At 41.9% G+C, this 19,155-nt stretch overlaps 1 protein-coding gene across 1 annotated transcript in view; it reads right to left on the bottom strand.

Annotated features, from left to right (window-relative positions):
• The window catches only part of DNAJC15 (DnaJ heat shock protein family (Hsp40) member C15), a 74,735-nt gene extending 64,712 nt beyond the window's left edge, over positions 1–10,023 (bottom strand). The window contains exon 1 of the mRNA XM_020889502.2: positions 9,763–10,023. Coding sequence (XP_020745161.2) covers positions 9,763–10,008 — 246 coding nt within the window. The 5' untranslated portion in view covers positions 10,009–10,023. The remainder of the gene's footprint in view (positions 1–9,762) is intronic.
• Between the last annotated feature and the right edge of the window lie 9,132 nt (positions 10,024–19,155).

Here is a 19,155-nt window from a genome sequence, read left to right as displayed (position 1 = left end):
ATACAATTGTTTCTTTTAAAATCAGGGGAAAAAAATAAAGGTTATTAAAACAGAAAAATCTTGGGAAGAGCCCACCAGTCAGTGTGCGCTAAGTCGCTTCAGTCGTGTCCAGCTCTGTGACCCCATGGCCCAGAGCTCACCAGGCTCCTCCATCTATGGGATTCTCTAGGCAAGAATACTGAGTGGTTGCCAAGGGGTTTATTAATAATAACTAACTTTTCTAGTCAGAAAACCCTATGACCTGTCTACTTTAAAATAAACTTTAAAAACAAATTCTTCGATAAAAACAAATACACCTGATCTTTGGTATCTCCCTTTTAATCCTTGAGAAATTAATCCCTTAATTTTATACCTACCCTGACTGTAAAAGTGATCGCTGTGTCTCCTGCTAGCCCCCTCCTGTCATGTACACTTAGCTTTTTATTATATCCACTTTGAATTCCCTGGCCAGTATTCCTTAAACTCTTTCTTTTGGTTTATCTGCAACACCTTGCAATTTGCCTATTCTTTTTGCTTGGGAAATCAACATTTTCTGAAAGCTACTTTTACTCCTTTACAATAGGGTCTTTTAGTTTAAGGCCATAATTTCTTAAAGTAGCAATGCTTTTAGCTTAAGTTTCATTATACAGTATTATTTTCTTCCTTTTTGAGTTGAGGTGAAATAAAATTAACTCTGCTTTGACGTCTATGAACTTTTAAATACATCCTGAAGCTTCTGAAGGCTCTAAAAATTACCCACCAAACCAAGGATGTATATCATTTTTTGGAATTGAATTTCATCAATTTTTCTGATATCTAAATGATGAAACAGTAAAAAATATAAAACAGTAAAAAATATGGTAATGTAAAAAAGTCAAGGACTTTTAAAGTCAAAGTTGGTTTCATATCCTAGTCTGGTCACTTGCTAGCTCTATGACCTTGAGAGAGTTAATTGACCACTTTGGAAGGCAGCTATGCTCACCACTATACCACCAACGCTAATTGACCACTTTGATCCTTAGTTTTCTTATGAGTAAAATGACAAAAAGTACTATCTAACTTCACTGGTTATTATGAGAAGTGGGAAAATATAACAGTGTTTGATTAATAGAATTCACTAAAAAGTTAGTTCATTTCCACCCTATTTGTATGCATATCATGAACTCAGTACATTCTTAGCATTTTTATCTCAATTGTATATATTCAAGGATGAAAAATAAAAAAATATTATTAATATATGAGGGCAGGAGACAGGTATGAAAATTTGTACCTTATTAAAGGTTGAAAAGATTGGGAAGCACTGTTTAAGGAGAAACAAACTCAGAAAAAAGTTTATTAATAATATTAATAAGGATTATTAATAAAGAAAAGACTTTAGAAGATCCCACATGGTCACACTGTTTTGGCCAAAACTGATATTATACTACAAGCACCTGAGACAAATCCTTACAAAATCTCAGTTAAAAAAACTTTATCATATTGATAGGATATAGACAATAAACAGTGCCAGAAATAGTTACACTGATGCTTAAAAATGAGAGTGAAGTAGTCAACAACTCTAAGCTGTTTCCAAACAGTAGAATATCACAAGTGTTCTAAAACAGAAGAAATTAATGTTATGCCAAGTGGGAATATAAAATTGGGTATCAACAAATTTGGTATCAACTCCAATACCTTGGCTACCTGATGCGAAGAGCCTGCTCACCGGAAAAGACCCTGATACTGGGGAAAATTGAGGGCAGGAGGAGAAGGGGGTGACAGAGGATGAGATGATTGGATGGCATCATCGACTCAATGGACATGAGTTTGAGCAAGCTCTGGGAGATAGTGAAGGACAGGGAAGCCCGGTGGGCTGCAGTCCATGAGGTTGCAAAGAGTCGGACACAACTCAGCAACTGAACAACAACACAGTGTTAGTCACTCAGTCGTGTCCAACTCCTTGCAATTCCATGGACTGTAGCCCACCAGGCTCCTCTGTCCATGGGATTCTCCAGGCAAGAATACTCGAGTGGGTTGCCATTTCCTTCTCCAGGGGATCTTCCCCACCCAGGGACTGAATCTGGGTCCCCAGCATTGCAGGGGGATTCTTTGCTGTTTGGGCCACCAGGGAAGTCCTTAACAACATGGCACTTACTAAAACGTCTACTTAAAATTCTCTGACAGAGGCCATAAGGTTCTCAAACCGAAACTACTACTCAGCCTTTTACAAAAGAGATTTGCTGCCCTCCATCCTTGAGGGTGGCAGTGCTGGCTCACTCATCTTCCCCCACACACCCAGCATACAGCGTCCACGTACTTGGTGTTACAAAAGAATGATTAAACTGAAGCAAATCAACAGACTTTAAAAACAGAGTTGGAGACTAACTATGTTATCAGAAGCATCAAGCAATACAATTCCAAAAGGTTGAAAAGCAACATCAGAAGAAGTCAGAGTATACGTGTACTCTGACTATACTTAACATTTAATACATGCTCTCTTTACCATTAAAAAAAATAATAGAGAATCTCATTTTATGATACTTTTTTTTATTCCTAAAAGCCATCAGTTCATCATACTCTAAAATTATCTCCTCTAATCTTCTGCTTTTCTTTCATCTAGTTGTTTCATTCCTGTTAATCATTAGGTAGAAATTTATACAGCAGAAACCATGCCTGGTAACACCAGAATTGAGAGAATAAAGGTCTTTAAAACTGTCTTTGCCTGTAAAGAATATCTAATTTTAGTTTAAAAGACATGTTTCAAAGAGAAGAAGCACTATTTAAATAATGCCAGCAAATCAACAGGTGGGACAAGTCATGTATCTGTTATCATCACCTAGTTTCAGATAGCCACCAAAACACACACACCCCCCACCCTGAGAAAAATTACTTTAAATGTTCCACTATCATGAATCAAAGGATTTCTGAGAACAGGGAAAACAGCACACTCCAGTAAAGCTGCTACTTCTGGTGGGCAAGGGGGGATGGTGGAGCATAAAAATTGTTTGCAAAGTCCCTAAGGCATTTTATTCTTCCAAAACAGCATAAGCAGTAAATAACCTTCTAGATAAATATAAACTGCCTGAAAGTGTTATAAAATGCTAAAACTTCTATCCTGAGACTGCAACATTTAAGTTCAAGATAGATAATAGTTGTACCAGAGGGAAATAAAAAGTAAAAAAATATTCGGCTTTAAAAAAGTAATTGTGATGGAGAAAGCAAAGATGGGAGACCAGTCACTCTCTCAAAGTTCACTTAGCACTTATTTATAAATACACACTTATTTAGCATCTATGCCAGGCCTTGTGCTAAATTCTGGGGAAAAGAGTAGTGAGGCAAGACATACAGACTCTTGTTCTCCCTTAGAAACTAACATAAAGGAGAAATCCGACAAGAAAGAACACACGCATCAATATGTTGAACCCAAGGACTTCCTGGGTGGCCCAGAGGTTAGGAAGCCACCTGCAATGCAGGGGACATGATCCTGGGCCTGGTACAATTACAGGTGCCATGCGGGAACTGAGCCCATGCGCCAGAGCCCACGCTCTGCGACAACAGCAGCCACAGCAATGGGAAGCCAGCTTGCTGCAACCAGAGGAACCCGCTCGCCACAATGGAGAAAGCCTGCACGCAGCAACCAAGATCTAGTGCAGCCAAAAAATAAACGAAAATTTTAAAAAAGTATGTGGAACCAAACATCCCTGTTTATTTATAGAGCCACTCAGTAGTAATAAAAGTTAACAGCTGTTCTTTAAATAAACAACTAAGTAAGTACCATGTGTCAACTACAATGCCAATCACAGAAGCATGTAAGTTCTTACTCTTGAGACTTCACAACGTAGGTGCTTATACATATATAAATAATTTTGATATAAGAATAATTTAATAAAAAACTGTATGACTTTCTAAGGAAGTACTTAGGATGAAACAACTTTATTCTACTAGGAGACTCGAGTCAGGCAAGGTGTCACATCAATAACCTGAGTCTTAAAAAATTAAAAGGAGTTTGTCAGGCAAAGAATTTCAGATGAGGAGGAAACTACAGTAAGTAAAGTCACAGCTCAGGGTACAGAACAGAGAATGGAAAATGGGGCTGGGTAAATCAGTTTATTTAGGGGTTAGTTCATGAAGACTCCTGTAGATCAAAATGCTATATTTATACAATTCAAACAGTTACCATGGAAACTCTGCTGTTGTTTAGTCGCTATGTCATGTCCAATTCTTTGCAACCCCATGTACTGTAGCCCACCAGGCTCCTCTGTCCAGGGGATTTTCCAGGCAAGAATACTGGAGTGGGCTGTCATTTCCTTCTCCAGGGATGGAACCCACGTCTCCTGCATTGGTAGGCGGGCTCCTTCTTACCACTGAGCCACCAGGGAAGCCCATGGAAAGTTTGGACCTTGGTAAATTAATAAAAAGGACCTTGGTAAAATAATTTTAAAAATTTATAGTCCTACAATTAGGTCTGTAGTATAGAAAAATAATGGATAGCAGTGCGACATTTAAAAGGGTAAAGGATCAGAGCAAAAAGACCTGTTTTTAAAGGCTATTACAACAGGCCAGGGTAGAGATGATAAAAACCAATAGTGAGAAGGGAGAAAAAGGAATTACAGAATAAGTATCTTGATGGACTGATGATATAAGTGTCTTGATGGAGGTAAAGGAGAAAGAGTGATGATGGTATTATTCAAGGTAGGCGACAGACAAGAATTGCCATGTATGGGAGGGGATGTAATGAACTACACTTTAGATGAGTTGAATCTTGTATTTTTATTTGTAGGACTCAAATAATGTAGGACTGAAAATTCTTAATAACTCCATTCTTCCCACTCCTTCCCATTCCACAAAAACAATTATTCATTCAACAGTTTATTTTTGAAGTGCTTATCATGTATCAGACACCATTACAAATGCTGGAAATACAGCAAAGTCCTTGTCCACGGAGCTTACATTTTAGCCTCCTCTTATGATACAGTGATAGGAACACTATTCTACAGTAAAAGGGACAGGGAGGAAATAGGGCAAGGCTGAAAATATGGGCATATAATAGATAATCCATGTGATTTCTTCAAAGTGAAGCTTCAGGGTAAATATTTTAAATTCAAATTGCAATTGTAAAAGAAAAGAAAAGTGGTCTTTTTTGGTAATGAATAAGCACCTGATAATTTTCATGTGATAGGTTTTGATTTTCATGTATCAGTTTTGCTTGCACAGAAACCTATGTGGCTAATTTTCTTAACAGGGTGGGTGTGTTGGGGGGGGGGGGGGCTGTGTGTTTTCAGTCTTTTCTGACTCTTTGCGACCCCATGGACTATAGCCTGCCAGGCTCCTCTGTCCATGTAATTCTCCAGGTAAGAATACTGGAGTGGGTTGCCATTTCCTCCTCCAGGGGATCTTCCTGATCCAGGGGACCCAGCGGACTGAGGGATCGAACCCACGTCTCCTAGTGGCTCTGGCACTGGAAGGCGGATTCTTTACCACTGAGCCACGCGGGAGTCTAGCTACACCAACCCAATAACACTAAGAGGTATGCTCTTTGGGAAAGTACTAAAAATTAAAAGGCTGCCACATCATACCAACTGAGCATGGTTCAAACTGCTTCAAAAATTGTTAATATTCTTCTCTAAACTCTAGTTTCTTTTCGACTTGCCTATGAGAAGCAGCTTTGCTAAAACAAAGTTGACTGTGACCTCTGATTATGAAATATTTAATTGTAAGATAATATTTTATTCAAAGTACTACACAGGTATTTCTGCCTATATTTTAATCTTTTCAATCTCTCAAACAGGCTAGTGAACATGAATTCCTAATCCCCAGAGGCAAGCTTATCTGAAACAGAACTATATACTATATATGACTACAGATACACATTTCAAAAACTTAAAAAAATAAGTTACATCCTTTTAAAAAATGATATGAAAAATGTCTTCAATTCCTAGACAAACATTTTATTTTCTACTATTTTCAGTAAGATTAGTGAATACATCCTATACCGAGGTTATCTGTTCTTTGTCACACCACCTATCGTCAACTGCCCATCACTCTCAGCACCTCTGAGTTCCCCCAAGGTTACTACTATCAACTTTCTTATCTACTACCTCATCACTGGTCACTGCCTGCACCGATGATTCCCTACATAAGAGAAAAGACCCTTAGGGGCCTTCTGAACATTTGTGAGGACATTCTTGGTTGTCACGATAAGTGGGATAGGAGGGAGGGTATTTGATGGATGGGGACTATTGATCCTAGCAGCCCTAAAATGTATGAATCATCACTGGACAACAAACTGTCTGGATCCCTTAAGGTTTCAAAAGACTCCACTGGACACTGAGTAGCTGAAAAGTCTGCGTATGACCATCTTAGTCTAGGACTTTACTACATGCAACGTTTGTGTTAGTGAAGACTGAATTTTCCAGAAGTGCAGCTATCATGTAAATTGAGGAAAGATTCCACTTTTTAACCAAAAATTGTTCACAACTTGGGAGAAATTATAGTTTGCCGATGACAATGGCACTTACGGTATCTGAACTGCCAATGTAATGTATCTGAAATCAGCCTGCGTTTTTGCCATCACAATCACAATGATTTCTTTGGACTGGTGCAATATGCCAGCAACTGATCAGTATTTCACTGTGTCTTCTAATGTAATCATACTTGAGCACTTACATATTTAAATAGCAGACATGTCATTTTCTAATAAAATACTTATTGCACCTTTATGCTTCAACTACAGCAGTAGACTGCTTTTTAAAAATTATGTTTATGGGTATTTTTTATTGACTATAAATCTTTAGGATATTACAGGAGACTTTCATATTTGTTATAAAAAGGGGACACTGGGCTGGAAAGGTTTAGAATCACTGGCCTACACATTAGCCTTCACGTGCCTGGACTACTAAAGATGTCTCCTCACTGACAGCCTAGATTCTCTACACTGCCTTTTCCAAAGAAAAGTATCTACAGATGTAAAAAAAAAAAAATCACCAATATTATTTCTATCTTCAAAATACCACAGGGTTCCAATTGCCTTGCAAATCAGTCCAGGACTGAGATTTTTACAACTTTCCATAAAGAGATGAGCTCTACCCAACCTAATATCTTATCTGCTTTACATCACAGACAGAACACTCCATTCTGAAAGTCTTATTTCTGGGAACTATAATCAATATTTTGTAATAACCTATAAGGGGAAAGAATCTAAATATATATATATATATATATGTATGTATGTGTGTGTGTGTGTATATATATATCTGAATCACTTTGCTATGTATCTGAAACCAGCACAACACTGTAAATCAATTACAATTTTCTTTTTAAAGTTGAATAATGAAAAAAAAAGAAAGCAAGCAAGCCTTATTTCTAAGGAGTCAGCAAGTCACAGGAGAAAGAGTGTTAGGGGACTTCCCTGATGGTTCAGTGACTAAGAGTTTATGCTCCCAATGTAGGGGGCCCTGGTTCAATGCCCGGTCAGGGAACTAGGTCCCTCATGCCACAACTAAGAGTTTGTTCATCGCAACTAAAACCCAGCACAACCAAATAAATAACAGAGAGCATGAGGACTTAGAACCCTAGGTCTGCCACTTATTAGGTGAAGTATCCCGGATGAGTTACCACTTTCAGAGTCTCTGTCTCCTCCTTTAAGTGACAACTGAAAAGGACCTTGCTCACAGGGTTTCGGTGTGGAATGAATCAGACACAGCAAGAACTCAAGAGTTTGCTACTTCAAACCTCTATCTGTTTTGTTCATTTACTCATTCCAAGGATGACACCTGGTACCCAGCAGTGCTCAAGAAATGTCTGTTGAATGAAAGCATATTGCTTTCTGAAACCTTTCCAGCCCATCTGACTCTCTTCCAGAAATGTATCAGTTAATCAGATAAGAATAAGTTGAGTGTTCCTTCGTGCGTGCTAAGCTGCTTCACTCTTTGCGACCCTATGGACTGTAGCCTGCCAGGCTCCTCTGTCCATGGGTTCTCCAGGCAACAATACTGGAGTGGGTTGCCATGCCCTCCTGCAGGGGGTCTTCCCAACCTAAGGATCTAACTGGTTTCTAGCATCCCCTGCATTGGCAAACAGGCTCTTTACCACTAGCGCCACCTGGGAAGCTGCACAAATTGAGTGTTTACTAGAAGAAACGGGCTTCCCTCAGTTAGTAAAGAATCTACCTGCAATGCAGGAAACCAGGGTTCAATTCCTGGGTAGGGAAGATCCTCTGGAGAAGGAAATGGCAACTCACTCCACTATTCTTGCCTGGAGAATCCCATGGTCAGAGGAGCCTGGCAGGCTACAGTCGAGGGGATTGCAAGAGTCAGACATGACTTATCAACTAAACCACCACCACAGAAGAAAATACCCAGTCTCTGCTCTTAAGAAACAAAGAAACTCTGGAAAATGACAGGGCAACATAAAAGATGTCACAAGACTGTGTATGACTAATCAACAGTAAGGACAGTAAGTGCTATGTATCTAAGGGCAAGACACATTACTGTGGGCGGGATCAAGATGGAATGTGATGTGAATAAAAGAGCCAAGTTTCCAGATTTTTCTCCAGTTAATCCATTCTTCTCACATACAGTCTGAGAGAACTTTACAGTACCCCGAACCTGTCTCTCCCCTAAAGCTCATCAAAATGGTACCAATGTCCTCAGCATTGTCTACCTGTTTATGTGTGGCTTACCAGAAGCTTCCATGTCCTGGCCCCCACCATACAAGAAGAGCACAGATCAATAAGGTAGCCACAAACTACATGTAGCAACTGAGTACATGAAATGTGTCTAAACTGATAGGTCCGGTTAGTGTAAATTTCACTGGATTTCAAAGACTTAGTACCAAAAAAACCCCCAAAAAACCTAAACTAAAACATCTCATTAATAATGTTTATTTGATTTCACGTCAAGACATCACTGTGGACATAAGGATTAAATAAAAACACATTGTTAAAACTAAACCCACCTACTTATTTTTCACTTTTTAATATGGCTACGGAAAATCTAAGAACACGTATGTGGTGGACTTCCCAGGTGGTCCAGTGGCCGAGAATCTGAGCTCCCAATGCAGGAGACACAGGTTCCAATCCCTGGTCAGAGGACTGGACCCCACGTTCCACAACTAGAGTTCAGATGCTGCAACTAAAAATCCCGCGTGCCTCAACGTGCCGCAAGAAGACCCGGGCCACCCAAAATAGAAAGGAAGAGACACACGTGTGGCTCGCGGTATGTCTGTCCCGGCCAGTTTCCTCTCCCAGCTCTACAATGCAGCCTGGAGACCCCTTGCTATATAGCCCTGTGTCCCCTGACCTACGACTCCGCAGGTACTACTGCTGGCGTCTGACACACTCTTCCCTCCTCACGGAGTTTGCTGCTACTCCATCTTCGGATCTTAGCTTCACACCGACGGCTACACCGCTCTCTCCAAGAAGCCTCCCCTGGCCGCTCACCCTTTAGCCCGGACAGACTGGCCTGGGGTCTCCTCCTAGGTGACGGGAGCATCCATCCCACAGCTCGTTATCAGACAGCAATGCTTGCCTGCTGCTGGTCCGTCTCCCCCACAGGGGAAGCTCCTTGAGGGACCAGAGAGTCTCCCAACACGCCTACTCGTGGACGCGGGGCACAGAGCAGCACGAACGCTGAACGAACGAGGGGTGGGCCAGAGACGGTGAATGAACACCCGGGACGACCGCGGTTCGGGGCTAAAGGGGCGCAGAGGGGCGCGGGCAGGGCCTGCGGGGATCCGGGGGGCGCCAGCGGGCGGGCCCGGACAGCTCGGAGCGGGAGAACGGCGGAAGCGCCGGGAAAGACTCACCAGCCCGCGGTCGAGGTCGGCGTCCGACGGCTGGGCGGGGTGCTGCAAGGACCCGGCGTAGCGCAGGCCCTCGCCGGCGGGCGCAAAGCCGGCCCGGGCAGCCATGGCGGCGCGGCTCAGGGGCCCTCGGAGCGCCGCGCTGCCTACGGGGCGGCCGCAGGGACAAACTAGTGAGGCCGGGACGCGCTCGCGGGTTTCACCTACGCCACGCCCGCCTCGGCGGCGGAGGCCGCGGCCCCACGGCATCTTGTTCGCACCCAGCTTGTGCCATGAAGTCGTTTGTTTCCCATTTGCAGACCTAAAGTCCACAACGGGACTCCGGGGACAAAGCCCGAGGAGCTTCCTCCCCGCATCCTTACAATCTGATATTAGATCTGGTGTTGAGCCACAAGAGGAGAGATCCGGAGATAGTGCAGTGATTGAAGTTCCCCGAAAGTCCCTAAGACCCACACCATACCTGCCCCCCTAGACACACACACCCCAACTACTGATCATACTTCTGTTTAAAACCACAATTCTCCCATCCACGAGGGCAATCGAAGTGACCATCTGCTTATTCCGCCCCTTCCCCCCGTAGGACTGGCTATATTTAAGGTGAAATTACAAAGAAACTTGTTTTATTTTCCACCCATAAATGGTTTTGTGCTGACTTGGATATAGAGAGACCCACCTTGTTATTGTCCATCCTAAAGGAAATCAGTCCTGGGTGTTCACAGGAAGGACTGATGCTGAAGCTGAAACTCCAATACTTTGGTCACCTGATGCGACGAGCTGACTCATTCTAAACTGTTTTACTAGGCTTCTCTTCATGTTAACCATACTGGATCAAATTTTGTAGGTACATAATATATCCTTCAATATGGATCAACTTGTATCTACAAATCTTTTTATCAGGAAATTTTCCTTGAATTACAGTCTTAAATATTTGTTCTGTCCCATTGTTTTGTTTTTCTTCATTGGAAAAAAAAAAAAAAAGACCAGACCCTGATGCTGGAAAAGATTGAAGGCAGGTGGAGAAGGGGACGACGGAGGATGAGATGGTTTGATGGCATCACCGACTCGATGGGCATGAGTTTGGGTAAACTCTGGGAGTTGGTGATGGACAGGGAGGCCTGGCGTGCTGCAGTCCATGGGGTCGCAAACAGTCGCATACGACTGAGTAACTGAACTGAACTGAGAGTGTGGGCCATAGCAGAGGGCGAGTGCAACTGTGAAATGTGTGGTTAGTTTTTATAGGCTGGTTAATTTCATATGTTGATGAGTGGGAGGATTATTCCAACTATTTTTGGGAAGGGGTGGAGAGTTCTAGGATTTGGGTCACCGCCCACTCCTTGGTCTTACAACAGTGTTTTGGAACTGTCACGGTACCTTTGGGTGTGTCATTTCACTTGCTGATTGAGGATCAAGGTCTAGTCTTGTCTGCCATCTTGGTCCCATTTGATTCTAATCGGTTTCTGTTGCATCCTTGGGCTATGTCATTCTTTCAAAAGTTGTGCCCTGACCCTTTCGCTCCTGTTACAACACTACATTCAGTAGACTTTCGGCTACTGTAAAAGATACAGAGTGTGAAAGTTTCAAGTTAAGTTTCGCCTGGGACACAATGAGGACTGAAGTCTGGGAGACAGGACCTCAGATAGCTCTGAGAGACTGCTCTGAAGAGGTAGTGGGGGAAGGTCAGTATATGATTTTGGTGAAGGGGGAGCTCAATGCAATCAAGCACCTAACTTTCAAAAGGTTTTCTGCTAGTCGGGAGGAACTGATGTCACCATGAAAGGATTTAGTGCTTTTCTAGATATGAAGAGATGCAAGATTGAGATCATGAAAATATCTATCTAAAGACCTGTCCCACCAGTTTTCCTGGAGCACAAAGTGCCTCTTTCTCCACCCTTAATTCCCTTTAGGGTGTGTTGAAGGTCAATACCTGCAGCACAGGGTTCAATCTCAGAGGGTTCATTTGAGAGGCAGATGCCAAATGTCTTGGCAAGAGTGAATTTGTAGTTGACACTTTCTTAAAGAAAAGCAGATATAAGTAATTTATCTTAGATATGTCTCAGTAAAAAAAGGTTTTCAACATTTGTTGTTTAAAAAGATTTTGGCAAAAAAAATTGACCTCTGTGTGCCTCAGTTTCTCATCAGTAAGTGAAAGTGAAAGTCACTCAGTCATGTCAGACTCTTTATGACCCCATGGACTGTTTAGTCCTGAATTCTCCAGGCCAGAATACTGGAGTGGGTAGCCTATCCCTTCTCCAGCAAATCTTCCTGACCCAGGAATTGAACCAGGGTCTCCTGCATTGCAGACAGATTCTCTACCAGCTGAACTACTAAAGTGAGGGATAATAATAGCACCTCCTGTAGGAGGATTAAATGAATTGACTTTTGTAAAGCTTTTAGAACAGTGCTGGATACTGAGTTAAATTCTATAAGTATTAACTACTATTTTACCTCTTTCATCTGTTTGCTTCTTTGTATATTTTCTTCTTGCTTCCCAGCCCCAACTGTTATGGGAAGGGAAGGGGGCAAAGCACAATTTTTAAAAGAATGATACAGCCTGAAAATAGGACATAAACTGATTATAACCAAATAGGTCCAGGATAGCAAACCAGCTGACTTCCACTAGACCTTGAGCGTCAAGGATTCTGAACAAAGGCACTTGAGCTTACCAGGCAGACAGAGGGACTGAAGAAGGAAATGGCAACCCACTCCAATGTTCTTTCCTGGAGAATCCCATAGACAGAGGACCCTGGCGGGCTAGAGTCCATGGGGTCCCAAACAGTCAAGTAAGACTGAGCACAGCACAGGCAGAGGGACAGGCTTCTCTGAGTCAGGACATTATGTATGATTATAATAACAAAACAGGCCAAAAAAAAAAAAAAAGGGAGTTAAAGAAACAGATTTAACATGGAAGAGTCAAAATTGACTCTTCTTTGTTACAGATAGATTACCAATGCAGAAGAAATTAAAGGCAGAATTGAATCAGAAGACTCTCATTCAAATAAAAGACTTTGGCTCTTAAAAAAAAAAAGAAGAAGAAGAAGAAAGACTTTGACCCTGCAGATAAACATAGAGTACGTGAATAGACATAGTGGATCTAGTGTATGTCTGTGGTAGTAGTAACATAATAGCCCCTCCTGTGTGAGGATTAAATAAACTGACTTTCATAAAACACTTAGAACAATGCCATATACCTAGTAAGTTCTAGAAAGACCCAGGCAGGAGTTGGAGAAGTTAGTGCTCAAGTTAGCCATGGAAGGGTGACTACAAGTTTGCTGGATAGATAAGAAGGAGGCAGGCTTGGGAGGATGAGACAATGAAAGCATTGTATATGAACAGTCCTGAAAGTCATTCAATTTGGCTAAACTTAAAGTATGAAAAAGACAACAAAGTTGGATAAGGGTAGATAGATAACCAGACAAAGACCAGATATAGAGCAGCTTTGTTTATTAAGCAAAGGCATTTAGATTTTATTTTACACATGAAAGCAAGACATCAAAAAATGTCAAATGTGGCAGTGATATGATCAGATTCTGGTAGTGATGTGGGGTCAATGGACTAAAACTAAAACAGGGAGATCAACAAGAGAGTTATTTCAGTAGCCTGAGTGAGAGGAAAAGATGTTGAGACCTAAACTCGGGTGCTGGCAGACACATGGCAAGATGTGCAGTGACCTTTAGTGGTCTCCTCCCACCTTCAATCCCTCGCGGCCCCACCAAACAAGGACCCAAGGACTGACTCGGTTCCCTACTCTCAAGAGTGCACCCACCACTCTGGCCATGATGTTTGCTCATGGATGGGTCATAGCCCTTCTGGAACATAGGAATTATTGGAGAGGGTTACTGGTTGCTTCAGGGAAAGCAGTTTCTTCCTAATCAGGTGAACATAAACAGAGAAGCATGAAGCCCTAATTGTGGTTGACAGTTGGTTGACAGCCATGAGCTAGGGTGACCATGTAATTTATCATCCCAAACGAGGTCACATTTGAATGAAAGACAGTGCTGTAAATAGTTGTGTTAGGACAATAGATGTACCTGGGAGTGTCCTGGCCTATCAGGACATATGGTGCCCTGATTGTTAGAAGGCTAGCCTGAGGATGCAGCAGACACCATTGAAAGTTACAAGGAGGTTCAGAAGAAACTGAGTCCTTAATCAGACTTCATTTGAAGTTTATTCCATTTCTAAAGTTTATAGTTCTGAAGTAAAAATTCTCTTTATTTTACTTTCTCTTTAATTTTGTACTTTAAAATGTAAGCATTTAAAGAGTAGAAAGAACAGTATAATGAGACCTCACATCCCCTAAGTCCAGATTAAACAATTGTCAAGATTCTGCCACAATACTCTTCTCTATTTTCCTTTTTTGAATGAAGTATTTTAAAGCAAATTAAGATACCATTTCATTTCACTCTGAATATTTTAGTATATGTTCCTGCTAAATATATACATTTTCTAACACATCACACCATTGTGACTTCCAATAAAAATTAATAACTTTTTTTGTCATCTAGTTCAGATCTAAATTTCTCACAGTGTTACAAAAAAATGTTTAAATAGCTGATTTCTTGATGTCTGGATCCAAACACAGTCCACACACAGCAGTTGATTTTTGTGTCATGTTAGCTTCACAGACTGTGTGGATCACAATAAACTGTGGAAAATTCTGAAAGAGATGGGAATACCAGACCACTTGACCTGCCTGTTGAGAAACCTGTATGAAGGTCAGGAAGCCACAGTTAGAACTGAACATGGAACAACAGACCGGTTCCACATAGGAAAAGGAGTACCTCAAGGCTGTATATTGTCACCCTGCTTATTTAACTTACATGCAGAGCACATCATGAGAAACACTGGGCTGGAAGAAGCACAAACTGGAATTAAGATTGCGGGGAGAAATATCAATAACCTCAGATATGCAGATGACACCACATTTATGGCAGAAAGCAAAGAACTAAAGAGCCTCTTGATGAAAGTGAAAGAGGAGAGTGAAAAAGTTGACTTAAAGCTCAACATTCAGAAAACTAAGATCATGGCATCCAGTCCCATCACTTCATGGCAAATAGATGGGGAAACAATGGAAACAGTGGCAGACTTTATTTTTCTGGGCTCCAAAATCACTGCAGATGGTGATTGCAGCCATGAAATTAAAAGACGCTTACTCCTTGGAAGGAGTTATGACCAACCTAGACAGCATATTAAAAAGCAGAGACATTACTTTGCCAACAAAGATCTGTCTAGTCAAGGCTATGGTTTTTCCAGTGGTCATGTATGGATGTGAGAGTTGGACTATAAAGAAAGCTGAGGGTTGAAGAATTGATGTCTTTGAACTGTGGTGTTGGAGAAGACTCTTGAGAGTCCCTCGAACTGCAAGGAGATCCAACCAGTCCATCCTAAAGGAGATCAGTCCTGGGTGTTCATTGGAAGGACTGCTGTTAAAGCTGAAACTCCAGTACTTTGGCCACCTCATGCGAAGAACTGACTCATTGGAAAAGACCCTGATGCTGGGAGGGATTGAGGGCAGGAGGAGAAGGGGACGACAAAGGATGAGATGGCTGGATGGCATCACTGACACAATGGACATGGGTTTGGGTGGACTTCGGGAGTTGGTGATGGACAGGGAGGCCTGGCATGCTGCACTTCATGGGGTCGCAAAGAGTCGGACATGACTGAGTGCCTGAACTGAACTGAATCACAAACATCCCTTTCCCAACATTTTTTCATACCAGTTGCTGTCAAGTGTCAACTTTGTGTGCCCAGTGCAGTGAAGCCAAACACACCAAAATGTCAGAGTTTGGAGCAGAGAAAGTTTTATGACAAGGGCCAAGAAAGGACTACAGATGGCTTGTATTCGAAAAATCTGAACTCCCCGATAGTCTCGGGGGAAGAGGTTTGATAGGCAAAATGGCGGGTGGGCTGCAGTGTGAGACTTTCTTCTGATTGGTTGGTAGTGACGTAAAAGGGTGGTATTCCAGGAATCATTGGGTAGGGGACTTGGTTCCTGCAGAAGAACTCAAAGATACTGTTGTATGTATCCCTTGAGGAAGAACTAGGATTCTGGCTTATCACTGCACTGTTGCTTTTCTACTTTTCCCTTGTTTCTGTGTTTGTGCCCAGGCGCTCAATAGTGTCTGACTCTTTGGGACCCCATGGACTGTAGCTGGCCAGCCTCCTCTGTCCATGGGATTTTCCAGGCAAGAATACTGGAGTGGGTTTCCATTTCCTACCCAAGGGGATCTTCCTGACCCAAAGATTGAATCTGTGTCTCTTGCATCTCCTGCATTGCCAAGCAGATTCTCTACCACTAGCACCACAAGGGAAGCCCATTTTTTCTGTGTTCCTTTGTTACCAAACCAACTTGGATCCCCTCACCAATCTTCTAACACTGGGTTGTGGTGAGGCAAAGTGCTGGTGTTTATTGTAAGGCATGAGACGAGGAGCATGGGCAGCTAATGCTAAAATACCCTGAACTCCCCAGTGGGAGAAGAGCTGGAAGTCAGGGAGAGTGGGGTTATGAAAGCCAAGAAAATTTCAAAAGGGCTGAAATAATGAGAAATACCACATACCCACAGATAAGGAAAGAAATGTGCCCGTTGAATGTGGCAAGTTAAATGTGGTTGTTGGTAGAATTTCACCCGTACTAAAGAGATAGTCATCACCACCCACACCACATTCTAGAATATTCTACAGAACATCCTTTTTACAAAAGGTATAAGGAGAGCAGTGTGTAATCCTATGTCTCTCTGTATTGATAACAGACAGTTTATGTAGCAAGAAGAGAAGAGAAAACTAGCTAATTTGGATTTTATCATCAAATAGATGATTAGGTTTTTTAAATGACTATTTGTTACTCTTGTGATCACTTGCATATTTGCTAAAATGTTCATCCTTTAGAACTTCAGTGGGATGAAATGAACTGCTTTCTCCTTAATGATACTCACTGAAGTATCTGTAACACAGCTGAAGAGTGATTTCAGGACTGTATTTCTTATCTTACAGATTTTAGAAAACAGCAACGAAACAACAACATAAAAAGAATCTAAAGGAAATCACTAGTGATAAGTCAAACAAAAGCATGCTCTCATTTTTTAACTCCAACATGTATTTTCAAGTTGACTGCCAATAGCTGCAAAGCTGGGGTTGGCCTATGTCAAAGGCAATAAACTAAGTGCCCTTCGTGGGGGTGTTCACTGTCTAATCATGGAAAATGGGTATCAGCATCGTGTGGTTTTGTCTAATGGTCCCCCCGAGCAGCATCTGCAGCTCAGGTGCCAGCTAGAGATAATCCCATGAAAGGAAACCTGGCACCAGCACCCATATGTTATTTTCTGGATCCAATTTACATTTTGTGCTTTTGTTTAGCTGAGCCAAAACAGCATAAACAATGCCAAACCCAGTTTTCTGATTATTTTCAGGCTGATTGAATCTGGCACATGACATGGTTTTATCTAATTAACCCACATGTGGTACAAAACAAAACAAATTTGAAATGGAAGGCTCTTTGTGCCTTTGTTGAAAGACTGAGGTGAATATATAATTATTTTTTTCCTTGTCTTTCAGCCAAATTTATAGTTGAGAGAGGAGGCCTTTTTCTACAAGACAACAGAACAAGTTTTATGTTATTACCTCACTATTATAATGAAAATTTATTGTGTTCTACATTTTTCCAAATCCTGCCCTTCCCTTGTCTCTCTCTGTCCCCAAAGGAGGAGAAGTGTGTGGAGACAGCTTTCTAATTGTGGTCTGGTAAGAAATATATCTGGTCTCTGTCCATGGTCTCTGGCACAGTGAGCCTAAAACATTTGAGATTTCCAGTGAGAAGCACCTTTTGTTATCCCTAGGGAGTTGCTTCTGAGCCCCTCTAGGTTTAAGCTAATGAGGTGATTTGGGGTGTGGCCCCCAGTAGCCTTCCCAGGTAGCCCTAGTGGTAGAGAACCTGCCTGCAAATGCAGGAGACATAAAAGAAGTGGGTTTGATCCCTGGGTCAGGAAGATCCCCTGGAGAAGGAAATGGCAACCCATTCTAGTATTCCTGCCTGAAGAATCCCATGGACAGAGGAACCTGGTGGGTTACAGTCCATGGGGTTGCAAAGAGTCGGACACGACTGAGTGACAGCACATACACCCTGGGTAACCTTAGGGTGAGGATGGTCAAAGGGATTAGAAATTTGAAATTTTTAGCCCCACCCACCAACCTCTTCATCTTCTGAATATCTGTGACCCTCCCCAAATTTATATGTTTAAATCTTTTTTTTTATTGCCGCCCCCGGGTATACACCATGTTATATATTCCTCACCCCTTAGTGTAGGTGGGACTTGTGAACATGATGGAAGATTTCATTCCTATGATTAACCCATGTTAGATGGTGAAGGTGAAAGAATTTTGCAAATATAATTTAGGTCCCTAATAAGTTGACTTTTGGTTAATCAAAACAGATATTAGCTTGGTCAGGCCTGATCAAATTCAGTGAGCCCTTGAAAATTCAAATTGAGAAAACATTGAAATGAGAGAGATTGGAAGCTCTCTTGTTGACCTTGCAGTAGCAAACTACCATCTTCCTCACATGGCAGGAAATAGTAAGTGGTCTCTAAGAGATGAAGGCCTCTGTCCTTTTATCACAAAGAACTGAATTCTGCTAACAACCAGTGGGTTTGGAAGAGGACCCTGAACCTTAGATTAGATTGCTCTCCTGGCTGACACTTTGATTGCAACCTTGGTAAACCCCAAAGGTGGTGGCATCAGTAGGTGGGGTCTTTTGGAGGTGATTAGGTCATGAGGGTGCAGCCCTCATGAATGGGGTTAGTGCCTTTATAAAACAGATTCCTCAGAATAACTTAGCCTAGTCTGCCATGTGAGGCTACAACAAAAAGTCTATGAACCAGAAGAGGGTCCTCACCCAGCTCAGCCGGCGTCCCAGTCTTGGGCTTTCTGGATTCCAGAACTGTGAACAATGAATTTCTGATGTTCATAAGCCACCCAGTCTGTGGTATTTTGTTATTGCAGCTTGACTGGATTAAGACAGTATCTTTAATCCTTATTTCCTTTATTTCCTGGATAGTATCTCCTTTAAAATATCCAATGTTATCTAGAGAGTATAGAGAGCAGTAGAGAGTTAGAGGAATTAGATTTGAAGCCTGATTTTGGAACTACCGTAGTACAGGAACGAACGCAGTGCCTAACAATGTTTGACATACAGAAGTGGGCTGCCACTCCCTTCTCCAGAGGGTCTTCCCCAAGACGGAACCTGGGTCTCCCATACTTCAGGCAGATTCTTCACCACCTGAGCCACCAGGGAAGCCCCAGTAACCCAGTGTGTTTGTATATGTGTGTGTGTGTGTGTGTGTGTGTGTGTTCATTCTGAGTTGCTTACTTCATCTTTAAAACTAAGAAACTAACATTCTTCACATA

Source organism: Odocoileus virginianus, chromosome 8, assembly GCF_023699985.2.
Source record: "Odocoileus virginianus isolate 20LAN1187 ecotype Illinois chromosome 8, Ovbor_1.2, whole genome shotgun sequence".
NCBI lineage: Eukaryota > Metazoa > Chordata > Mammalia > Artiodactyla > Cervidae > Odocoileus > Odocoileus virginianus.
This window is presented reverse-complemented; position numbering and strand designations above follow the sequence as displayed.